The 26,671-nt window shown below is 39.2% G+C and overlaps 1 protein-coding gene across 4 annotated transcripts in view; it reads left to right on the top strand.

Annotated features, from left to right (window-relative positions):
- LOC146457913 (fibroblast growth factor receptor 4-like) overlaps nucleotides 1-26,671 on the top strand; it is a 201,383-nt gene that overhangs the window by 154,722 nt on the left and 19,990 nt on the right. For all 4 annotated transcript variants that reach the window (XM_085091410.1, XM_085091408.1, XM_085091409.1 and 1 more), the window contains 8 exons: nucleotides 2,954-3,024; nucleotides 3,571-3,707; nucleotides 15,321-15,683; nucleotides 22,927-23,193; nucleotides 23,904-24,028; nucleotides 24,418-24,488; nucleotides 25,148-25,284; nucleotides 25,936-26,001. In XM_085091410.1, the coding sequence (XP_084947536.1) occupies nucleotides 2,954-3,024; nucleotides 3,571-3,707; nucleotides 15,321-15,683; nucleotides 22,927-23,193; nucleotides 23,904-24,028; nucleotides 24,418-24,488; nucleotides 25,148-25,284; nucleotides 25,936-26,001 (1,237 nt within the window). The remainder of the gene's footprint in view (nucleotides 1-2,953; nucleotides 3,025-3,570; nucleotides 3,708-15,320; nucleotides 15,684-22,926; nucleotides 23,194-23,903; nucleotides 24,029-24,417; nucleotides 24,489-25,147; nucleotides 25,285-25,935; nucleotides 26,002-26,671) is intronic.

Genomic DNA, 26,671 nt, shown 5'->3' with positions numbered 1-26,671 from the left:
AAGCGTCCTGGGAACCCATAAGAAATCGATCGTAACATTGTTAACAGCACAAAACTGGAAAATATCCAAAGCCTGACGCTGAAGCCTAAGGGACGTACTACCTTTGGTAGTTATAATAGAAGCATTTCTACTGTCAGTATACAATTTGACAACTTTACCCTGGATAAGCGGCTTGAATGACCTAAGCGCGTAAAGAATGGCGAGTAACTCCCTTCCATTACTGTCAAGAGACGATTCCATGGAGGAAAAAGCATTGTAAAACAAATCAAACTCCTCCTTGTCGACGAACAGGGCATGTCCCCCACAGGCAAAATCGCTGGCATCAGTACCAATAATACAAACGGGCTGAGTATACTCAAATAACTTCTTACAATTTAACTTAGGACAGTTAACCAGCCAAAAAGCAATTTCGTCAACGCATTGTAAATAATGCTGAAAACGGCTCAAATCAAGGGGGGTATCCCACGCATCGCGAAGCGAAACTGCACTCTGCAAAAAACCTAGACATAATAAGAGACACGTTACCCACACAAGGTGAAAGCGAAATAATTTTGCCGACAATGGAGGCAACAAAACGAGGAGTGACGTAGGGTAATTTACCCTTAAATGCACTTAAGGCAGCTAACAGGCGGTCGATACGAGGTTGGGGAATGGACAAAAAAGCACCATCAAGATCCCAAGAAATACCCAACCACTCCAAACAATGAACAGGAACCCAAATAGATTTCTCATGATTAGCCACCAGACCCGCTTTGCCTAAGTCAGAACGAACCGCATCAGCGCAACGCTTGGCAGTCAAAAACTCCTTCTCGCAACCAGCCCCGTCGTCTAAATAAAGCACTAAGTGAATACCCGAGGCCCTCCAATGACGTACCAGCGGACGAAACAATTTAGTGAAAAGATAGGGCGCGGATGAAAGCCCGAAGGGTAAAACAGTAAAACAAAAGTAACGATAAACGTTACCTCCCAAGGGCCACTGAAAACCCAAAAACTGTTGATGGGGATGACAGATATCAATGTGGTGGTATCCAGACTTTAAATCAAACTTAAACATATATCCCCCGCACACGACATACTGAAGAAAAACTCTCCAGTCCTCCATTCTGAATTTAGCCTTGGGAATATGCCTATTAACATGTCGCAGATCAAGGATGAGTCTGGGCTTCCCTTCCGAATTAACAGACACAGAAAGTGGATTAATAACAGTAGGCGGTGCATAAACTTCAGAGACCAATCCTAATTCAAGCAGATCAGAAATAGCTGACGAGACAAAATCAAAATGAAGTAAAGCCGATCTATTATTAGATAAGCAAACACTAGACGGGAGTGAATCAAAAGGGATAACATACCCTGAACAAATGGTGTCCAAGACCCAAGAAAGAGCCCCAATGTCCACACAGAATTGAAAATGTGCTTTGAGACGACCCTTAACAATCGCAGGGGCAACACCTTGCTCGTAATCAAACAAATTTTGACTATAAAAATCTAACGAAGGATAGTCTATAAACTTATCTTGCAAAAGCAACAGTTCCTTGAACTCCTGATTCACATCACCGGCAACATGACAAGTAGGAAGGACGACTGGCTGTGGAGGATTCTTACTCAAAACATTAAGCACACCGGAGGACAAATCATCCAAGAACTGAGCTGAGGAGTGAACGGGCTGTTGATGAACTTGAGCTTGGTGCAGTCGCTTGTCCTGACATGCTTCCAACGGAGAAAGACTGACGGGCGAGCCTGACAGGGCACTCTCTCCACCAATGGCCTGAGCCACCGCAGAAACGACAGGCTCCTCGTGACCGATTGTAGAAATCTGGAGGTTGTTGCTGCGATCTGAAGGAAGGTGAAACTGAGAACTGCAGGCGCTGGAACTGCCCGCGGACACCGAAGGGCTGAGAATACGGCTGATATCGGCCTTGCAGGCGTTCAGCATTGCGTCTAACACGAGTACGATTCTTATCTCTCAGAGCCTCCCTCTCCGCTGCACGAATCTTTTTATCGTCTTCCAAATCGAGGGCGACGGCGTTGCTCTCGTAATGCTTAACCGTTAGCCAACCTCCTTCGGAGGAATCTGCGATCCTGATTTTCCTGTTCCTCTCCTTTAGCGAGCTAATGACCTGGCTTATAATCTGCGATGCCTTCGGCGTATCCTTGTCTTGGACTGCAATGGCCGCGGTCTCAAGCAGCTCGACGATCTCGAAATTGAACTTATAATTCCTCTCGTTGCCGGAATGGGCAAACTTGAGTTCGCTTTCGGCTTTGAGCTGCTTGGAGACTAGCAGTGCACTTTCGGCTTCGTTTGAAGCTTTTTCAAATTTCGCCGAAAGTTCCTCGGTATGGCTTTTAAGTTGGTCCAGAAGAAATCCACGAAACTCGGTTAAATCAGCACGAGAAACTGTTTGGTCGAAAGGTTCTTCACCACCGGGCATAACAAACGAAAAACTAGCCCGTAAACAAAAACTTAAAACAACTTCGAGAAAAACTGGTCGGCGTCAAGTGGTGTGATATGCGCAAGGAGTGGTTTATAAAGGCGCATGAAACCCCTAATGGGAATAGAAACAATACAACCAAATTAACAACCAAAAGAAATACATTTATCTTGAGTCCATGGATTGAGATCAGACCTCTCAGTTTAACTTCTAGCCCCCCCTACAAATGTTTAAGAAATTACATCTTACCCCCTCCCCCCTACCCTGCGCTTTGGTTTAAGTTCAGACCCCCCTATTAATCTTAGAACCCCCCTTCAGATAATTATTGCACAGTCCCTTAACTGCGGAATTGAAAACAGTTCTGTCCTTGATAATGTAAACAATGCCGCGTTTTAACGCTGGCAGAAACTTAATTTACAACTTCTTTATACCTGATTTTCTTTTCTTACTTTTTCTCCACTACGGTAAATTGCAAATGTTGTACATTGTGAATGTGTTACTGAAAATGAATTTGTGGCCATTAGATCACAAGCCCATACAGCAGGCCCGAGAATGCTGCAAAACAGCTTTACGATGTGGCTATTGTAGAATTCAGGTAACTACATAAGTGAAACAGTTTTGTTATGTGATCAGTTATTTTTGCCATAGAACTTGAAAAGTTGCGGAAGCCAAATGGAAAGGAATGTTTTGCAATTTGCAGTGGTTTTTGTTTTGAATTACAACTTTCATCACCATCCTATCTCTGGCAGTCAGGGGCCAGATTCATTCAATAAGGGACTACTTTATTTGGCAATGGAAAACAAAACATTCCTCCTTCGTTAAAAATTCGATTATGAGCTCGAACTTTTTATCGCATGATTCACCCTTATCGGCTAGATCATGAATAAAAGTTGAGAGCAAATAATCTTATTGTTTTGGTATAAATATACTAATTGTTCAAAACTTAACAGCAAGACAGGTTCACGTTTTTGTTGACTAATGGTATAAATTGGTCATGCCACGCGCTACGCACTCTACTCACTATCTATTCTACAACGGAATAGATAGTGAGAAGGGTAGCCAATAAGAGAACAACATTTGTGATAGAACGCTTGTAGATTTAAACTAAATTTTATTATATTCTGCGTGTCTTATCATTTAGAAATGGTAGTATTATGGCTGTTGTTCAGCTACAGTTCCAAAAAGGTGTCGATGATCCGTTACAGCCTCTACGGGATGACATGAATGATAGAACACTTGGAATGTTCACTGTTGACAGGAATCTTGTTCTCAATCCAAGTATGATTCCTTGATCTCAATTTAACTTCAATAATGCTTATCAAATATTAAAGTAGCTTAGAGTAAGGCCCATGAATCTATGTGTAACACTCGGGCCCAAGCCGGTGAAAGTCTTTTAAAAGATCCTCAAAGATCTTCATTTTTGCAAGTGTAATCCTTAAATTAGAGATCTCTAAACATCTGTGGATAGCATTAAAGGGGCAGTGTCCCCTATTTATTGGGTCCCTTTGAATAGCCAGAAAATATATTTGTATCGGTGGTTATAAAATAATGGTTCCGTTTTGTTTACAATAACCCTACTAGTTCACAGAAACTAGTAGAAATTATTTTTGGCTGCGGATGGTTAGGATACAAATGGGTGCAACTTAACAAAATCGGCAATTCTTTTTAAGTTCTTCCTGTGTATTATTGTTGTATGCTCTTGCTAACTACATGTTTGCGAGAAGCATCCCAGACCATAATCAATATGGAAAAGATGGTTGCCTTTTTTCTTTCCTGTCCTTAGCTGTAGCTTCCCCTCCATCTGCTACAAAGCCTACTGAAGAAACAAACTTAACAGCTTCAACAAAGGAAAGCCCTGACACAGGTTAGTGCCCGACTTTGAATGGAGATCTTATTAAATAAAATTTAATTCGTAAACTAGTATTTATGCTACTGAATAAGCCGTTCAAAATGATCCAGTTATGTCGGTGTAAAAGCGAGGGTTCTTCCGTCCAAATGTAGCGTGCGTACTAATGAAATGTGTAAATGTCCATGGGAGTCGCTATAGATAGTTATGCCGCATTATCGTCACTGAGGGTAGCTTCACGGGCCCTTAACTCAGAGAAGACATTGGAGCCTTAAGCAAGATCCCATTCCTTAAAGGGGGAATTATCACAGGAAGTTTGACCTTTTGTGGTGAAAATGGTTTTAAAACACCTTTTATTAGTCACAAAATAATTCTAGTACATCAAGAAAAAGAAATCAACTGAAGTCTTGAAAGGACAACTTCATGACATGCTCTGGTGCATTTTAGAAAGGAAAATGCGAGACCTTGAACATTGAAAACAGTTAGCCTAATTTTTTCGTTTCAGTTGCAGCCCACTTTGGCCAAGTCCATCTGTGGCCAGAGATACTCATCGATAGTCTCAGTGCACTGGGGTGACAATCTACAACAAATCTGATCAATACTTTTAGGCTTTTGTTGATATAGAAACGTTTTGGAGTTTTTGATATAACACCAGGTCCCCATGATATTTACCCTCTAACAAGGACCGAGAATGTTAAATTCAATCTCTTTATCAGAACACCCTCTCCCATAAAGAAAGCCATCATACCGGTGATCACGCGTCAAAATCCACCCTCAGTAAAGTTATAACCTAATTCACAAAGTTCAAAATCCAAAAGTCAGTAACTCGCTAAAGTGAAATTGCGCCGTAAGCTAATTTAACACAGGTATCTAGTTTTTGTACTTCAAAGTGAATATTGGTTTTTGCGATGTGTTTTTACTTCTAAGACCATTAATTTCGGACATGTTTCTGTTCTGCTTGATTATATAGTTAAATCGTCTGCTTTGCGGTTAAGGTTATCAAATTGACACCAGCTTTGTTCGAAAGCCGAGTAATGCTAATCCATGATTAAACGTTAACCGAGGTTTACATCTGGCTCATTAAAAGTGGTTTTTGAAAGTCTAAAGTCAAAACTGAGGGACAAAATGTTTGGGAGAAACTTTGATGATTAGTCATTAAATTCGAATCAAAGTTCACGTTAATCCAGGATTACTGAGTCTAGTGGGGCTTTGAACAACTGGGCCCAGGAGCGTAAACATACTGTACTGATTGATTACGACATAAACGCCATTACTTAGGCACCTCGTTTGCAAGAAGGACCCCAGAATGTATTCGGAAATTGTTTGTATTTTTTCCTATCCTTTTTGTTTTTATTCTGTAACGTCGTCGAGGGTAAAGGCTAGGAAACACAGGACAGCATGCTAAGATTTTCACAACACGAGGTTTATTTTCTACTAATGGAACATATGCAACATTCGGCACTGGTCACGTGTGTGACATTGACACTAGTCTGAAATCGAAGTTTGGCCCATGAAAATGAATGTAGTGCTTGCAATTTGTTATGTCATGTTTTAATTCAAAAAATGTAGCATGATATGATAGTCGTATTTTTATTGGCACTTTTTACTCACGCTTGCCCTTTTGCACTTTAATTTCCCAATTTATTCCTCAGACTTTTATAGCGTAACTTAAACGGTTTAGAACATTTTAGTATCCTGTTATGGCAATTACTTACTCTTTTGTAATTCAGTTACATGTATAGTACTTTCATAGAAAGCAAGAACGTTAGCTTGGTGGATCCAAATTGGCGTTACTGATATGGTGGATCTGATTAAGAGTGAAATCACTCTATAATTTTTATACCAGTACACAAAATGATAGTCATGTTACAGAGGTTAAACTAAAAGTGTTTAAACGTGCTACACACCGCTTGAGTTTCATTGCCTCACGTTTAACGCTCTTGGAAATTTATAGAAGACAGGCGGAATTCCCAACCGCTTCCCCTAGCATTCCTAGCAACCCAAACTCAGAAGTCTGGTAAAGGTGGATTTGAATCGATTTTAACATTTTTTAATTCTAGATTCCTCATCTGGCAAAAGACTGCGATGCCTCACATTCGTTTACCTCACTGTCATCCTCGTGCTGTGTAATTGGTTCTTATTCTGATTGTTATGCTTTGGAGAAGGCGCTGCCTTCCAGGTACGTTAAGTATTGACTGAAAGGCAAAGTGCGTGTGTGTGTTCTACGATCTTATGTCCCATTCACACCAAGGCTTGAACACGTCTAAAAGCTTTTTAGTTAAAAACAGTTTAAAATTGTTTCCTTCATAAAAGCTGCTTTCGGATTTTTGTCGACTAGAGATTTAGCAGAAATGAAAGCATAAGGTGAAGTTTACTTGAATCCTATGTCAAAGCCAATGGTTCAGATTTCTGTTACTAATTTTCATTTTGTTAAACCTGGTTTAATTGTTGAATGGGGCTTTAGTCATATTTCTTCTCAAAGATCTCGTCACTCTTCCTGGCCTCTCAATGTTAATTCGCAAGATTTGCAAGCGGAATTGCGAGAAACAACATAGGGCTGATTTCAACAACAGAACGGAAACGTCATTTGAGGACGCGAGAGCGCGCGGAATAGTCTGCACGCGAGTCTATTTAACAATTAGACGGCGAGCTCGAGGTTTCTATCGGCTGATAGTTGGCGAGGGGCGAAGCCCCGAGCCAACTATCAAAGGCGATAGAAACCGAGAGCGAGCCGTCTAATTGTTTTAGCATACCTCAGTGATCGATCTATCAAGCAAAAAAATCTTTTTATTTCATTAATTTTGATATATTTGTCCAATGATGCATGCTAAATGGCGCGCGCTCTGACAAACTGCCGTCTATCGATCGATAGACGGCACCTGTGTAGCCAATCAGATCGCGCGTTACGCGATAGTCGGTCACTGAGGTATGCTAATTCGACTATATATGGCAATCTTAATGCGCTCGCCGTTGGCAACTGACGTCATTGTTGATTGAAGCGATAAAGGGAGCGCGGGAAAGATAGTGTGCCGTGATACGTGCGTTGGCGTTTTCTGTTTTGGGATGTGTCGACTTATGGCCCATCGCTGTCAGGCAAAACATCTATGAAATTACTATGCTAATGCAGAGCACTTTCCTTTCCACTTAAAGGATTACCCTATGGTGCAATTTCTGGAAAAAGTAACATGAAAAATATTTGAGTTAGCTTTGTACCAGTTACATAGACTCTCTTTGAATAAAAATAGTTCTTCGCGTCCTTAAAATATGTACATTTTTATAATGACCAGGTTTAATATGCAGCTCTGCCTCACGGGTTATAGTTTGCATGAAAAAATAGATGGTTATTATTTTTTAACAATAGCTTGGTGATCTTTTGCTTTCTTTTAGCTTGACATTTATTTTATTTGCTTTTGAAGAGTAAAGTGGAATCTTGACATTTACAGTGGCAGACAAGTTCCCTTGTGACACTTCACACAACCAAGCTAATACGTTAGAGAGCCGTGAAACGTAGTGAAATGAAACCTTCCTGGAGGATATCATAACTGAGTAAACTTGAGGTCTCAGTTGTTCAAAGAGCGAATAACTTTATCCAGCAGATAAAATGTTTTGGTTGGAGTACATTTTATCCGATGGATAGCGATTTATCCACTATATAGAAATATACGCTCTTTGAACAACTGGAGCCTGATATAGAATATAATTAAGTAGGGCTTCATAGACGCTATCGTGTCTCTAAGATGTAGATAGTTCTTTGGTGTAACGTGAGATCTGCATGAACTAGAAAAATTCATGATCAAACAAAGAAAAAGTGTTATATGCCCAAAAGCAAAGCGATCTTAAAATGTACTGAGATCTCAGCAGGAATGGATCCGAGCACCATATAGAATTTTACAATAACTGTCAAAATTCCGTTGCGCTGATTGGCCTGTATACGCAGCTATTGTCTATAACAGTACAGGCAACAATGATTGAGGTCAGATGTAACGCGCGCGCTTTCTCAACGGAAATTTAGCCAATCTGCTCGTACTTTTTCCATGTTATTGTAAAAACCAATCGACGGCAGTTTTCTATGGTCTATAATATTTTTTTTATATAATAAGTTGAATTCTACGCGCATTTTGATTGGTTCTCACTCATGATCTATCGGAGCACAGACGCATAGATGACGTCCCCATTAACAACTTTTGCTTCTTTATTATATAAAACAAGTGGATGTTATGTTGTAGTGCATCTGTTCAGTAATAGATCACAGAAAACATCAAATTGAATTGTGGTAAGAAGATCAGTGACACACTCTGCTGCGCCTCTTGTACCCCTTTTTTGTTCTTAAAACATTTGACGTCATCTGGTATCTATTACTGAACAGACGCACGGCAACATGGAATCTATTTGTTTTATTGGTTATGGTGACGTCATCTATGCGTCTGTCCCCCAATAGATCATAAACAGGGGACCGGTCATTATTTATGTAAAAGGGGGGGGGGGGGGGGAATATTTTGATGGATGAAAATTTTTGCCAGGCCCCCCCTCCTCAGATCTAAAAATGACAAGTAGCGCCCCCTCCTTATTCAATATTTCATTGATGACCCCCCCCCCCCCCCCCCGCCCGCAAGCGTCAGGAAAGGTTTTATCAAGGGCGAGGCCCTTAGACTTCTAAGAACCAATTCTTCTTCGTTTGCATGTACGAGGCTACCCAGATCTTCTGCTCAATAAAGTCCTTGCAGGAGTTCAATTTACAGACAGGAAGTCGGCACTTCGTCAGAAACAAAAAATGCGCAAGAAAATATTTCCCTTTGTCACACAATACAATCCATCCGTGCCAAACCTAAAGAACATCTTAATGAGTATTGATGGCATTTAATCGAGAATCGACCTTTGCTGAAAGAAGTTTATCAGGGTCCACCAATTATATCCTACAAGAGAGGAAATCTTTAAAAGACATACTCGTAAGAGCCAAACTCTAAAGGTTGAGTAGACAACATGGGCGACACCAGCAGGAGTCGTGTTAAGCCTGTCAACACTTCAAAACATCTTTAGCCAGGCTCATCTGTATTTGTCTTTTATTAAAGTGTGAAATATTAAAGCAATGAAGTTTATAACAATATTCTTCTAATTGGGTTGTCCATCCTCACCACCTGGATCTTTGATATTAATTTATTTTGTGAAGTAATCCCATTTGCAAAAGCACAGACAAGACCCCTTGCAAAACATAAAGATGATGACCCCCCTATTAATTGTTGAAAAAAAATAAGCCGCCCCCCGCTTGCCAATCTAAAACAGCCTTGACCCCCCCCCCCCCCCCCTCTTTTTCCCTCCTCCCCACCTCTCCATAAATAATGACCGGTCCCTAAGAACCAATTAAAATACGCGTAGAATGCAGCTTATTATAAAAAAAAAATTATAGACCATAGAAAACTGACGAGGAAAATATATTGAGGAAAACCGCAAACCTAATAGCTTCCAACGAATTTATGCTTAGTGATTCAATTTTCTTTAAGGCTGATCGGACTGCGCTTAACACGACAGCGACATGATAGAGACCAAACCGAGAATCAACAGAATGCGGCAACCGAGGACAGCTCAAGCTGATTGGCTCACGTCAGCACGGTTTAGTACAGCAAAGAGTAGAACAACCAACGCGAGTCGAGTTGTCTACCAAATGCACGTGGTAGTGATTTCGGATGGGCCCAAATTCAGACATCCGTCCACGTCATAGCGCGTAACTACGAACAATGAACAAAAGAACTGAAATATCATGTCGCTGTCAGCTTTCCTTCACAGGTACATGGCCAAAACCATGTTAAGAGGAAGTACAGCATATCGGATCTAAAAAGGTCTACGGTCCAAACCATAAAAGTAAACAATAAACAAGGGACCGCAAACGAAAATGCTGCAAGTATATGCAGGATCGATCTGTAAAAGATCTTTTCCCAGACCTTGCAAAATAAATTATCAGTAACTTTTGTATAATGTAATTGCCTTGTAACTAAAACATGCAATTTTGAGTGTGTTTAATTGTTAATAAAGCATTTAATTATAAAAAAGAAGAAAAAATTCTCATCCCAGTTTTTCTTTATTGAATTCATTGTCCCTCGGTGATTCTTAAATAAAAAGCAATTCTATCCCTTAATTGAGGAATTATCCATATAAAATGACACTTTTTTTTTTCTACAACTGAGAGCGCAAGCCTAATCTTATGATGGTCTTCTTGTGTCTTACATGCGGAATTTCTTTTTAAAGTTGGTATTAAGGACTTCTAAAACAAAGCAAGGCTGATTTCATGGTCAGGGAAGTATATTTTCCAATATTTCGAAAGGCACGGCCTTTCTTCTTCAGGGTATGTTTGAGACTTTCGAAATATTGCAAAATATACTTCCCTGACCGTGAGATCAGCCTAGTCCTTTTTTTTAGATTATTTGCTTTACAATTTTTTTGCTGATTAGATCCTTCACTACAGGATCCGGTACTTTTATTTTGTCACGGTGGTCCTTGCAAACACAGTTTGTCACTGGTTTTTACTGATTAAGGACTTCACTGGACGCCCATCTGGTGTTTTAGGGGGCTACATGCAGTCAAGTACTTTCCAAACTTCCGAAGGGTGTTCCGACTAGCGTGTTGTCAATTGCCATCTCGGCTTGTCGGCGGAACAGTCAGTTTTTTTCTTTGTGTGAATTGAATTAGGAAAGACCTGAAAAAAAGCTGCTTTAGAGGAAATCTTCTCCAGCTTTCTCCGCCCATTGCGGTATGCATTTTGAAGGTATTCTAAAATGCTTGATTCCGTTATCGTTCAGTTTGTCTCCAACACACAAACGAAGGCGCTATTTTAATCAAGAGAGGCTACAATTATCACTTCAATCCGTCAAAGAACAAATTGAAAGAGTCATGACTAAAATTCCTCGAAAAAAACCTTTGGAAAACAATGATTAAAACTTACGAGATGAGCAGAAGCTCTTCCTGCATGACATACGAGTCACTCAAAGTAACCCGCTTAGCATCCTGGCATTGCTCACAATGAAACATGCAGCTAACTGCCCAGTTCAGACGCCGAACTTAATTCAAATTGAGATCGGCCCAAATCACGAAAATCCCGCCTTTTGATTCAGACGCCGAACTTAATTTACTTGAAGCAAAACCATTCGAAATGTTAGCGTTTTCTTTTTCTTTTTAATTTTATTATTTGAAATACGTTATAATAATTTATGCATTAGGTTCGGCTCATGAAAAGTTCGACGTCTGAATCAAAGCCGTTCCAGCCGTTCCAAAGCCGAAATTCCCGGCTGAGCCAGGCAGGAAGAACGGCTGAGCTGTTCCAAATTGAAACAGCCATTCTCAACTGATTCAGACGCCGAACTTTTCATGTACTTAATTCGAGGTATTAGGTTGGGCTCATGAAAAGTTCGGCGTCTGAACCGGGCCTAAGCCGATTTCCTTCCCCACCCCTGATCCCCTATTGTATATTGCCGCTAACCCAATGATGAATCAGATCACTGAAATTGTATCATACAATGATCCAGTTTTTAATAATCATAGGCTTTATTGTTTTTACCTATCATGTATTTTATCATTTCATTTTACTCTTCATCCACGGCCGAAGTTTCCGTTATCATACACTTAACTTAGCTTTCAAATGAAGGTTTTCAGGGGCAAGCATTGGTTCATTTCCTTGCAATCTGATATCAGTGTTCGGAAAGACTGACAGTTACACGAGTTAGAAATTCCAATTAAATTGTGAAGAAAAATTTGCGTTTTAGCGTACGTCACCCAAAATTTCGCAATCCTAAAAACCTAATACCGTTTTATTTTCGGAGGAGCAAATGCTGAAAAGTGCAAAAAAGGCAAGCTAGCGTTTAAGTGAAAGCCAACAACAGTAATTTTAAATTCGGAAGCAAGCTTTTTTATTTCCCAAAAATTTTCGTCAATTTAAATTTTGTGGTCAAAGAATCCAGGCAGATCAAAGTATGTTAGCTCACACGAATGCATCTGTCGCACTTTAACGAAACTATGAGCATACTAACTGAGGCTTATAAGCAAAATGGCTACCCCCCGCTGGTTTCAAACAAACTGAAATGTTGCCCAGGATCAAGGAGAAACTAGCTTTTCGAACTGATTTGTATCTTACAAGATGTTTTATTTTATCTATCGCTGATCCTGATTTCGGTAAAACGGAGTATGACTAACAGTCGTGGGTCGTGGGTCGTGAGTCGATGTCGTGGATCGTGGGTGTGGGTAAATGTCGTGGGTAAAAAAATATTAAAGAAATAAAATAAATAAACTAAAATAAATAACTTTAAAAAAATCTGGGTAAAAGTGAACGAGGAAGTGAACGAAGCGGTAAAAAAATGAAACTATGCCGTAACGTTTGCTGAAAGATTGCTTAGTCACTGACTGGAAAAAGCACTAGATCTTTATTCGCAAGATCAACAAGAATTTTTTTGACACCACCGTAGGAAAGGGGAGGGGCAGTACGGAATCCAGATTTTGTAAAGTATACAAAGAAAACAAAGGCTAATTTTTGAGCCGTTTCCTCTTGATGTTAAGCGGGATCATGGAACGGGGTTCTGGGAACGAGTGACATGGACTTCGAAAAAACATGGGCTTCGAATAGAGCAATCAATATTGTGGGCATTTAAACCGATCAAAATAATCCTAGATCTACGAATGGCAACTCCCCTTTGGGAGACTGGCAACTGTATCATTCCCTGTTGCGGAGAGGACGTAGATTCCAAAGGTACAGAATGTAACGGCTGTTAAACACGTGGTTTAGCCATGTGACCTCTGCGCTGTTCGGTTAGGGTTTGTCTTTTCTTTTTTTTCTTTTTTTTTTTTTTTTGCTTCACCGACCTATTCCATACGCAGTTGATGATTTCTTTGATTTAACTTTGTTGTTGTTGAGTTTTTTAGAGGCGTTAAGTTTAAAAAAGTATGGTGTTTGTCTCAGTAATGATATGTGTAAAAACAATATTATAAGTAGAACTACGGGAAACCAACTGTGTTGAAAATCTGTTCCGGGGGATTTAAAACAAAGTAATAACGTAATGATCTACAGTGGATTAGTCGCTAACATCAATAAAGCTTTAATATCAACAACGTAGTCACCGATTTTTTTGTCTGTATTAATGCAAGTTTGCTTCTTAATAGAGGCTGTAGCTTTAAAATCTGATCCCCGTTCCCCGTTGGTAGTAGAAGTCTTTATCAAAAAATCAGACACAACATACGTGTCATACTTGTGGCTTTACAATAACATCCTCAACGGATGTGCTGATGTTTACGCTAGCACGTTCGGCCGTTTTCGGGGTTGTGGGGGGAGTAGGGTGGTGCTACAAAGTGCCAGAGAACTCCCCCCTCCCATTTTTGCTTCTTTGGCAAACTTAGGGCCTCTTCATATGATCCCGGTTGACCGGGCTAGCCCGCTTACCGAGATCTCGCCTCATTCTTATTTCTTTTGTAAAAAAAATTCGATGTGTTCATATGAGAAGGCGGGCCAGCCCGGTTACCGAGATCTCGGTTTCAGCGATCGAGATCTCGGGAGTCCGGGACGAAAATTTTCTCATATGAACACGGTATCCCGGTTTCCGGGATGAAGTCTAAAACCAAACATTCGCTTCTTAGAACGAATGTATTTGATTATTACGGCTCGTTTCTGAGATGTTCTAGTTCAAAATAATTCCATTTCGTAGTAGAGATAAAGATATAATACTTTTGAGGTTTGTATAACCGATAAAAATGAAAAATTCTTGCCGGGCTTGTTCGGCAAATATGTCACGCTCGATTGACCGCGTCACCACTTTCATCTCGGTAACCGAGATGAAATTTCCCATATGAACGGACTGCAAAATTCATCCCGCTTACCGAGCCATCCCGGTAACCGGGATCATATGAAGAGGCCCTTAGGGCCTCTTCATATGATCCCGGTTGACCGGGCTAGCCCGCTTACCGAGATCTCGCCTCATTCCTATTTCTTTTGTACAAAATTCGATGTGTTCATATGAGAAGGCGGGCCAGCCCGGTTACCGAGATCTCGAGAATCCGGGACGAAAATTTTCTCATATGAACACGGTATCCCGGTTACCGGGATGAAGTCTATAACCAAACATTCGCGTCTTAGAACGGATATATTTGATTACTACGGCTCATTTCTGAGATGTACTACTTCAAAATAATTCCATTTCGTAGTAGAGATAAAGATATAATACTTTTGAGGTTTGTAGAAAAATTCTTGCCGGGCTTGTTCGGTAAATGTCACGCTCGATTGACCGCGTCACCACTTTTCATCTCGGTAACCGGGATGAAATTTCCCGTATGAACGGACTGCAAAATTCATCCCGCTTACCGAGGCATCCCGGTAACCAGGATCAAGCTATCTTGGGGAGAGAGCTCCCAAAAGAGCTTGCTCGCAGGCTATGGCAAACTGCCTATACAGGGGCAAGCGATTGACACTACCTAAAGAGCTCTTTTTAAGTTATTTATTTAATTTGTTTTTAATTTTTTTAAGTAATTTTTTTAAGTTTATTTATTTTATTTATTTAGTATTTTACCCACGACTTTTACCCACACCCACGACCCACGACATCCACTCACGACCCACGACCCACGACAGATAGTCATACTCACCAAAACGGGCTTTGCAATTCCTTGAAAATCGACTGAAACGGTGGAATAATCGATCCCAGTCTTTCACGGCGTGAATATATCGCGAGAAGACTAGGATCCAAATGAATATTTCCTGTCGTTTGGCCTCTTCCCTCGGGTTATATCACATCATTCAGGAAATATAACAGACATTCCTCGTTGGTGCACGTTGCTCAGTTGAATTTGTCGTTCAGGGGAAGTATTTTCTCACTTTTAGTTCTTCAGACAAGATGGATGCATCCTTTGGCAGCGTTGTAGGGTTGGTTACAGCGATCGCTCTGATTTTCGCGTCACTGCAACGATCTGGTAAACAATCGAGAACTTTGTTGAATTTGTGTGACGAAAAGCTTCTGTTGGGGTTTATGTAGCTTTTTAGTGTGGAGAAAGCGTAGCGATGTTATTATTCTCTATTCTAGAGGCTTTGACTTGGACTCAAGAGCCCGACAAACCAACCAAGATAGTAGAAGATGGAGTAAACAACAAAAATGTGAGACTCATATGGACGTACGTAGCTGACGCTGGCGAAACTATTATCGGGTTGCAGTTTTTTAGAGAGGACCCAGACGGACAAAACAGAGTTGAGGTTTCATCGGGACTGCTAAACACTGCGTTCGAACCCAAGAATAATTTTGATGGATACTGTCGAGGGGAGCTTCCCGCACAGCTACTGATATTCAACGTGGACAACGTTAAGGAATACAAATTCACTCTTGAAGTCGCTTTCAGTAAGGGTAGTTCCATTGGTAGTGCGTGGAGCTCTGTAGTTGTTGAAGTATATGGTAAGTGAAGATTTAGCTTATTACGTATTTAAAAGAGCTTACTTGTTACTTGTACTTGATTGCTTGCAATAATCTGTTTACTCGCACATAATCGCCATTAGCAGCTAAACCTGGCAAGCTTCAGAGTATTTTATGCTTTACAGCTATAGTTAACCGCACTTTAAAACTAGCGAGAACTTACACCTTCTATTTGTAGTGGAATGTCCCTCAGGAGACTTTGTAAGTTGCCTATGTAGAATTGGGTGCCAACCTTGCGCCGTATGACAGCCCGGAAGTACTTTAATGTGCAGCAAAGCGTGACTCTTGATGATTAAATTGGCCGACAAAATAATAATAAAGCGTGGGTTAGAGTATATCGACACTGTTTCATCAAAAAAGGAAGTATTAACCAGAGCTAACAGGTTGATTAAGTTAATGTTTTGCTAACAAGTCAGCCCATATTTTTTTGTTCTATTTTGAATTATTTTCCTTCGTTTCAAACTTCTCACGTCGAATTGATTCAGTTGTAGTTCTTTTAACCGTAACCTCATAAGGTAGTTGATTGTACATGTATTATTTTTGATGTGACGTGATGTCACGCAATTTCTCACTAGCGAAGTTACGTGGGCGCCCTTTTGGTTCAGCAACTTTAGCTTCTTCTGGTATTTTAATTTCGACACGACATTCAATGAATTGTTGGAAAAGAAATAGGATAGTGCTGATGTTTTGCATCATATCATGTCATGTGGGCAATGAATGCGCCATTTTCCTGCAAACCTAACATCCCACAGAAGTGGCTATAAATGGAATTGAGTGAAATGGAATTGAGTATTACGCTCTAATTTTATCCAAAACAAATCTTCAACTGAAAGGAATCATAAGGTTCGAAACCGCGGTCTTGCTTGCAACCTTACATTGCTTGCAGAAACCAATAGTGGAGGACAATTTCGATGATCTTTCGGGATTACACACTGACGCAAGTTTCTTAAACAAAATCCAACTGGACTACCAACAACCCGCGGGATGCTTGCATAACTATGATCAGGATAGCGACAAGGAGGAAGACAAAACAAGTTACCAACTTCCCAATGCTCAAAAAGAGGAAGCAATAAAAGAAGAAAAATGGAGCGACGCCAAACGAAAAAGAAAAGCGCCGCTGAAGCGGACATCACATCCTCAACAGAGGCCAAAGTCAGAAAAACGGAGCAATTCATAAGAACTTGAAACGGCATTTGGACAAGAAGACCTATCCCAAGTCATTCTGATACAACTAGCGTGCGGGCAACTAGCCTGCCAGACGATTTTCTATAAACAACTTCATTCTCCTCACATTAAACCTCTTCTTCCCGATTTTCTTCGGTAAATTTAATGAATTTCTCCTCCAAATTTTCTCTCTTCCGTTCTTTTCTAGACCGAGAACCCGCAGATTGTAGTTTTGCACGAGTTATGTTCATTCCTTACAGTATACTTCCACACAGAATCAATATTTTGTTTTAAAGTCGGGTTGCAACCTACTTTGGGACCGACGGTAAAAATTTTTTTCTTTTTTTCTTCTTTTTCGCCTTTGAAAACCAACCACTCCAGGCCCCAATTGTTCAAAGGGCGGATAATTCTATCCACTGGATAGGTCGCAATGCGGCAGATAAAATGTGTGCAAGAATTTCCCTTTAGCCCTATGATTTGTGCATGAAGTAAACACCTTCTAAAACAAAATGCAATATTCTAATACGAGAAATTCTGAAGCTTTCTGTTCGTTTTTGCCAGAATTGGACAAAAAACTGTCAAAATTCTTTGATTTTAGAACTGCTGTCAAGCAGTGAGAAATAAATCGGACAAAAACCTTCCAATTTCACGTACTTTTACTAAACCCAAAGAGTTACAACAAACACGGCCTGCATTAAAATGGCCCAAACATTTCCATTTACGATCGTAACAAGGAAAAATTCTTTGAAATTAAAGCGATTCTGTTTAGAAGGTAAAGTATGTGTGCAAAATATGTAGAAAACTATACTTAAATGTAAGAGCCTAGAAAATCATTTGCAAATTTTGTTTTAATTCCTTAATTTTTTCTACACTGTAAAGAAACTGAAAAATTAACACCAAAAAAGCATTACCATTAAAGACTCACTTAGGTAAAGAAAAGGTCAATAAAACTTTGCTGTAGACGCGTAATGTCGGTGGAAATTTTCTCCGACTTTACCTTTAAGAACCCAAGGCGTCGCTGGAAATTTCCATCGACATTACCTTTATCACCTCAAAATGTCGCTGGAAATTTCCATCGACATTTACCTTCAGAACGCAAAATGTCGCTGGAAATTTCCATTGACACTACCTTCAGAACTCAAAATGTCGCTGGAAATTTCCATCGACATTTTGAGTTCTGAAGGTAATGTCGATGGAAATTTCCATCGACATTACCTTCAGAACGCAAAATGTCGCTGGAAATTTCCATCGACATTACCATTACAACTCAAAATGTCGTTGGAAATTTCCATCGACAGTACGCTATTTCAGAACTCAAAATGTCGTAGAATGTAGTTGAAAATTCGTTATGACATCTTGTTTCAATAATAAAATGAGTCAAATGCTGCTAGTGGCAAAACTAGTCGTCGTTGACCTTAAATTTACACAGATGTTTTGAAGTGTTGACAGGCCTAACACGACTCCTGCTGGTGTCGCCCATGTTGAGTGCTTGACCTTTAAAGTTTGGCTCTTACGAGTATGTCTTTTAAAGATTTTCCTCTCTTGTAGGATATAATCGGTGGATCCTGATAAATTTCTTTCAGCAAAGGTTGATTCTCGATTAAATGCCATTTGCTCATTAAGATTTTCTTTAAGTTTGGCACTGATGGATTGTATTGTGTGACAAAAGGCAATATTTTCTTGCGCATTTTCGGTTTCTGACTAAGAGCCGATTTCCTGTCTTTAAATTGAACATCTGTGAGGACTTTATCGACCAGAACATCTGGGTAGCCTCGTACACGCAAACGTGATTTAAAATCTTTTATATTTTCTTCAAAAAGACTTTTAGAAGAAATGGTTCTTAAAAGTCTAAGGGCTTCGCCCTTGATAAAACTGTATTACTGTAGCTGTATTACTGTATTACTGTAGCTGTTCGTTCAGAGAAGTATTCGTATTCAACACTGGCTAACCTCATTACCGGCGAAGTGATGTGACAACATCTATCTCCTAGTATCAAGTATAATTTTTTGCGCCATGAGTTAATTATCTACAGATGCTAGTGCAGCGACTAATTTACCTGGAAAATGCTCAATTAAAGAAGATGTGCAAGGCCAGGGACAGAAACCCATCTGGGGGCAGAGAACATATTTTTCGATTTGTATTATTCCTATTATTTTTTCTTCTAATTTATGAAAATCTTGGTCTTAAACGTGAACTCTGCTGAACCCTAAGCTCAATGAGCGTTCTGTTACAAACATAATGTTTATTACACGGTGGAACCTTGGTTTCTGTATAAATTTAGCATTGCATTTTTCGTGTTTTTAGCGGATTGAAAAGTAAGGGTCCGAACGGACCCTTGGTTTCTTAGTGAATGTAGTATTGCATCAGTTTTGAATGATTTGAGCGGATGAAAAGTAAGGGTCCGAATTTTGGAAGCGAGGGTCAGTTAGCATCTTAATTCCTGGGGCACAAATGTAGCTATCCGCTAAAATCGAGAAACTTGCCAAGCCCCAACATTACAATTTTTCTCTGTCCGCCAGTTTTAAGAACTAGAACTAACCAGAATTAGTTTAAACATTGCGTTCCTCAAAAATAGGAAAAACTAAGATGTACCTTTAGTCTTGAAATTACACCAAAAACATGAGATAACTTTACTTTTTAAGACATGAAAAGAGCATTACGATATTTTACGACAAAATTATAGTTTTGTACAGAATAATTCCGAAGAAAAAGGTCTCTAATATATATTCTCGCGGAATTTTCGATTCTGGAAAGCGTTTGATAACATTATTTTAAATTAAAAAAAGCCTTGCTACTTTCAATGACCTCCCTCACCATAATTTCACATGTTGCCCTCTGCATACGACAATGAGCTTTAAATTCATTCAGAGAATACGTTGCTGTCGTTTGCTCAAAATATCCAAGGATTCGATTTAAATTTTTCGTTGCAAATGTGGATGCTGCAAAAACAAAACGATGAAATCGTCGTCTTCTTCTCCAAAAAAATTATTTTCCAAGTCGTCTGCTAAAACGTCTAACATGACATGTATGCTGTCGTGTTACATGTAATTTTTCTACGCAGTCCAGCCTTGCAGAAATTTGAGTCATTTATATTTTGGCTGATTAGATCTTTTACAGATTCTGCGTATACCTGCAGCATTTTCGTTGTGCGGTTCCTTGCTTATTGTTCCTTGCTGATTGTTTGTAATAAGCAACCTCATTTATTCTGCATTTATACCGAATTCTACGCTGCATTAGATTTCTAAGTCGTTCCCGGCTCCGTGAGATTAAGCTCCTTGAATATTTTGGGCCATGGTCCCTAACCTTTTGATACATTTTGAAAGTTTTTTTTAGTAGTTTAAATTTTAAAAATTGTTTGGAGCCTTCCAGTCCCCGGTCGTTCAAAGAGTGGATAACTTTAAGTTTTCTTCGCAGTCCAGCCTTCCAGAAATTTGAGTTACTTATTAAGCCTTTATAGTGTGGAGAACGTTAACCGGACATTAGGACTTTGTTTTGTTTTGCAATCTTTAAGCTATTATCTGATTTTCGTGTTGATTAAATGTTGTTGATTAAGTTATTAATAGGGCGATGCATAGGGTTCATTGTTTACATAGAACATTCTAGAACATCACAGAAGGACTCAAAACAACTTGTAATCAAACCTTTTCCGGTACGCGTGAGTTTTATTGACAGATGAGTTGTTGTGCAATCTAGGTTTCAGTTGATCTGTACAGGCCCGCAAATGATCCCGGTCCGCAAATGATCCCTGGACCGCAAATGATCCCCGGACGGGAAATAATCCCCATATTGGACCGCAAATGATCCCCGATCGTCTTACCATAAATATAGAATGGAATGGACTCAAATTTGGACAGTGGATTTAAACTTTATAGAATTTTTTTTTTTTTAATAACACCAGTCGTTATATTTAAACTATCTGCATGCACATTTCTCAACTTTAAATATTACAATATAGCAGCACAGTACAACAGAACAATTTACCTATAAATTATAACATGCATGTATATGATTTACTTATAGATTTGTTTTGTTTTTATTTTTTTTTTTTCGAAAAAGGAACGAGAATCTGATGCGCATTGACCGATTCTTGTTCCTTTCTCGAAAAAAAAAAAATAAAAACAAAACAAAACAAAACAAATCAAGCGAAAGTCTTAGCTGACCCGCTCTTTAATTTGGAAGAGTTTCGTACAATTCGTGCACATTTTAAGCATTGCCTTGATAATCGCATCTTAGAAGCATAACGTTTTAGCCTCGGTCGTCCAATACCTTATCGTGTAATATGTTGATTTTGTCTTTCGTTTTTGTTTTGCCGCTTGTTGGACTCCCAGTCTTTCTTTAATTTTGTTTTTTACAAAACACAGTGTGGTCGTCATAGACTAGCAGTAGACCATTGTCCCCCTCGACTAGCCCGGCGAGCCGCATACCTTAGCAACCGATTTTGCCATCCAAATTTTTCCTCGACCACTACAGGAGGCCTATTGTTTACGGGAGTGCTGTTGACAGTTTAAAACCACATTTTCGGTGCAATACGAGTCTCACCGCCCGTTGTAAAAAGTTCACAGCAATCAACATTCACTCACTACGTGCAGTCGGTTATTTCCGGTTCAGTCATAAACCTCCGAACAATTGAAAAATCCGTAGTAAAATGAAGTTATCGTCGATGTGCAGCAAGTATTAAACACGGCAAAGCAAAGGCGACACACCCGATTGCTTATTGTTCTCACGCGACACACCCGAGAGAACAACTAGCATGTATGTTCCAGTTTTTATAAAGAAAATTGTTCTGTTGCACTGAGCTGCTACATTATAATTTTTAAAGTGTGAAATTTCCATGCAGATAGCTTAGTATAACGACTGGTGTTATCAAGAAGAAAAAGAGGAAGAAGAAGGAAAAATGGAAGTGTATAAAGTTTAAATCCACTGTCCAAATTTGAGTCCATTCCATTCTATATTTATGGTGTGGCGATCGGGGATCATTTGCGGTCCAATCTGGGGATCATTTCCTGTCCGGGGATCATTTGCAGTTAAATTTGGGGATCATTTCTGGTCCGGGGATCATTTGCGGGCCTGTACAGATCGAAAAAGAAATACAGATCGTGTTCAAATCATACTTGTGAGTCTTTAGTGTCACTGGGAATTAGGGACAGGGCAACTAGGAAAATTCCCCACAATAGCTTCCTCGTTAAGTACAATTTATATTTCGATTCCTAATCCAACAAAAGACGATGCGAAAATTTTTTTATACCTTTCAGGTCACATTTCATTCTCGAATGGCGTCCACGAATCCTTGTAGCATAGTTTAATGCGAGTATTGCGTTACAGTTACCACTAGTCACTTTAATCTGTATTCACGAGTTGGCTCACACAACAATAAATTGGTGTTCATAAAACAGGATTTGGTTATCGCCTATTTTCAGTTTTAAATTTCCCTGGCGCCGCAATGTTGGATTCCATGATGTAACACGGGTGCGCAATTGTTTCACACAAAAGAACTTCTGCTCACTGACAATAGCTATGCAACCGTATGACGTCATAAAAACCAAAATGGCGGCGCGCGGGAAATTTGAAAGCGAAAATAGACAATAATCATATCTAATTTCAAGCACACCTGAAAGTTATTTCTACATTTCAAACTAACATTTAGAATTTAGACATTTCCAACAATTTAATGTCAAAGTTTTTTCCAGAGCGCGTACAACAAAAGCACTGTTGTTCAATTTTCAGATTTGCACTGTTAGGAAAACAAAAAATAATGCTTATAATAAATAACTAATTCAGCAAAATGTTATACACTGTAGTATAGCGCACTACTGTGAACTTGCTGGTCAGTAGTTATCTTTTACAAGCATTCATTTATTTGTCGTTTCCCTTTTTAATTATTTATTTGTCTATTTTTTTTATGTAAAAGCTTGAAAAAAATAATTTTAAAATGACTAGTGAAAGTAAAAATACCTGGAGCTTTATTTCTTTCTGCTGAATAATCTCTTCTTATTGTTACATTTGTAATATTTACTGAATAATCTCCTTTTCTTGTTATGTTTGTCATATTTACTGTTTTTAGTTCCTCCAAGAATAACTGTGTCACCAGCAAGGACTTCCCGAGTTGACGCAGGACAGAGTTTGACATTAATGTGTAATGCTTCCGGTGACCCACTACCAAAGATTACCTGGACGAGAGAAGGTGCCACACAGGCTAATCAGTTAGTCAATGCCATTGGTTACAGGCTGTATCTTGTTAATGTACAGAATAAGGATGTGGGATCATACAGATGTACTGCTAATAATGGATATGGAACTGCCTCAAGTCTTGCCCTTGTTAACGTAAGATGTAAGTATTTACATATAGTTTAAGTGTCATTGAAATGTTGTAAATTTGGAGGTATTATTTAAAAGTTGTGCACCACTTGTTCGTGACATGTCCAAGTAACCAGTGTGTCCCAAAAACAGTTGGCATTAAAATTTGGGATTGGAATTTAAAGATGCTTATAGGAACAAAGCATCTGTTGAGTATCAACAATTAGCGTCAATTAAATCTCTCCAAAGGCAGGTATCATGTTCAGAGTAAATGGCAGGGCTCAAAATTAACTCCTCTACTTGGTCACTTGTTGAGCCAGTTGTTTCTCTAGTCTTAAACAAAAAATACTGCGTTCACTTGTCTAGAATTAACGTCCCACGGCACTTACATGTAACAGAGGTTTTACATGTATAGCGAAAGAACACAAAACCCAGATTATGCACCTAGAAATTATTGACTACTCGTTGACCACGTATCAGCACATGTGACTTCAAAATGAACCACAAACTACCTTGGGTGGTTTTCCTCTTCAGAACTAAAAATAATTTCATGGAAGTTGAGGAAAAGAAGAGCGACTGGGTGACCACCAATTTTTAGCCTGCCCCTGAGTGAGTGCCAGTCGCCTAACCCCTGCTTCTGATAATAAACTGCGTATGCGCCTTTCAAAGCAGTTAAATGTAGGCATATCGTGCGTGATGTGGAGTTTATTGCTTTAATTGTTGTGCATTACTTGTTTGTGACAGGTCCAAGTAACCAGTGTGACCTATTCACAGTTGGCATTAAAATTTTGGGATTGGAATTTAAGGATGCTTATAGGAACAGAGCATCTGTTGAGTTTGAACAGTTAGCGTCGAATGTGACTGCAGCAGTAAGTTTGAAACCATTATAGTTTACATGTATGTCTTTAGCAACAATTGAGACCATTGATTTTGTCTGTTTGAAAACGTGTAAGTACAGTCAACTCTCGCCTTGCAGACACTTCGCTATTACGAACACCCCGATACTGCACATTATTGTTATTATTATTTTTTTCACATTTATGTACAAGTGTCAATTTAACCCTTGCTGCCAATACTACTAATGATAATAATTAGCATTATAAACTAGTAATAATCAAAGATTAGGGAGTATGTTCGATGATCTCAAACCCAGGCTCTTTCTCGTTTGCCAAGTTGTTGATGACCACATGTGAACCTTTTCACTTGTCAAATGTTGTACCAGTGAATGTGTTACTGAAAATGAACTCGTCGCCATTAGATCACAGGCCCATATATCAGGCTCGAGAATGCTGCAAAACAGCTTTATGGAGTGGCTATTGAAGAATTCAGGTAACTACATGAGTGAAACAGTGTTGTTATGTGATCAGTTATTTTTGCCACAAAACTTGAAAAGTTGCGGAAGTCAAATAGAAAGGAAAGTTTTTCAATTTGCAGTGGTTTTAATTTTGAGCTTCAATATTCATTATCAGACTATCTGTGCCTAAATAGCGCCCGGGGGACAAATTCACTCAATAGAAGACTGCTTTATTTGGCGATGGAAGACAAAACATTTCTACTTAGGTAAAAATTCGATTATAAGCTCGAAATTTTTATCGCATTCTTCGCCCTCATCAGCTAAATCACGCATAAGAGTTGAGAGCGAATAATCTGATTGTTTTGGTATAAATATAATAATCGTTAGAACAAACAACAAGACAGTTTCACGTTTTTGTTGACTAATGGTATCAATAGGTCTCGCCACGCGCTATGCAGTCTACCCACTATCTATAATACAACGGAATAGATATCGAGAAGGGTAGCCAATAAGAGAACAGTATTCGTGATAGAACGCTAGTAGATTTAAACTAAATTTAATTGTATTCTGTGTATCTTATCGTTTAGAAAGGGCAATTTAGAAGGAGAATCTCGCAATTGATCAGAAGTCGTTCAGGGCTTTTTTTTTTCAGGCACCACTTCAATTATTATTTTCTGTGTGCTTTTTTATTAAGGGCTGGCAGTGTTATGACTGTTGCTCAGCTACAGTTCCAAAAAAATGTCAGTGATCCGTTACAGCCTCTACGGGATGACATGAATGTTGGAAGACTTGGAATGTTCTCTGTTGACAGGAATCTTGTTCTCAATCCAAGTATGTTTCGTTGATCCTAATTTAACTTCAATAATGCTTATCAAATAAGAAGCTGAGAGGAAGGCCCATGAATCCATGTGTAACACTCCCCAGGGTGAAAGTCTTTTAAAAGATCCTCAAAGATCTTTATTTTTACAAGTGTAATCCTTAAATTAAAGATCTCTAAACAACTGCATTGTCACCTATTTTTGGTGTCAATTTGAATAGCCAGAAAATATAATTGTATCGGTGGATCGTTAAAATAATAGTTCAGTTTTGTTAACAATAACCGTACTAGTGCACAGAAGCTAGTAGAAATTATCTTTGGCTGCGGAAGATTAGGATGCAAATGGGTGCAACTTCAACAAAATCGGGCAATTTTCTTCAAGTTCTACAAGTGTATTTTGGGGAAATCACTAAAAACAACTTATTAATATATATTGTTCCTCAGTAAAATCACTTAATATTTTCCTCCCGGTGTTCTAAAAGTATTTCTTGTTAGAGAAAAGGTTCTTAGTCAAACATTTTGCACAGTTTGCACCAAGTACAGTCAAATTTCCGTGACAGTAAGCCTTTAATTTTTGGTTGCGTGCTCTTGCTTACTACATGTTTCCGAGAAGCATCCCAGAATATAATATGGAAAAGATGGTCACCTATTTCTCCTGTCCTTAGCTCCTCCTCCTCCCCCTACTGAGGAAACAACCTTAACAGCTTCAACAAAGGAAATCCCTGACACAGGTTAGTGCCCGACTTTGAATGAACTTATGATTAATTAAAATTTCATTCCTAAACTAGTATTTATAGAACTGCATAAGCCGTTCAAAATGATGCAGGTATGTCTGTGTAAAAGCATGCGTACTTATGAAATGTGTACATGTCCATGGGAGTCGCTATAGATAGTTATGCCGCATTATAGTCACTGAAGATGGCTTCACGGGCCCTAAAGTCGGAGAAAACATTGGAGTCTTAAGCAAGATCCCATTTCTTAAAGGGGGAATTATCACAGGAAGTTTGACCTTTTTTAGTGAAAGTGGTGTTAGAAAACTTTCACTTAGTCACAAAAGAATTCTAGTACCTCAAGAAAAAGAAATCAACTAAACTCTTGAAAGTACCAACTTCATGACATGCCCTGGTGCATTTTGGAAACGAAAATGCGAGACCTTGAAAACAGTTAGCCTTATTTTTCGTTTTAGTTGCAGCCCATTCTAACCAGGTCCATATGTGGCCAGAGATACTCATCCATGGTCTCACTGCACCGGGGTTACAATCTACAACAAATCTGAACAATACTTTAGGTTTTTCAGTTGATATAGAAACGTCTAGGAGTTTGTGATATAACACTAGGTTCCCGTGATACTTCCTCTTTGACAAGGACTGGGAATACGATGTTCAATCGATTTATCAGAAC

Source organism: Pavona decussata, unplaced genomic scaffold (assembly GCF_977016875.1).
Source record: "Pavona decussata unplaced genomic scaffold, jaPavDecu1.1 SCAFFOLD_236, whole genome shotgun sequence".
In the NCBI taxonomy this organism is placed as follows: Eukaryota; Metazoa; Cnidaria; class Anthozoa; order Scleractinia; family Agariciidae; genus Pavona; species Pavona decussata.
This window is presented reverse-complemented; position numbering and strand designations above follow the sequence as displayed.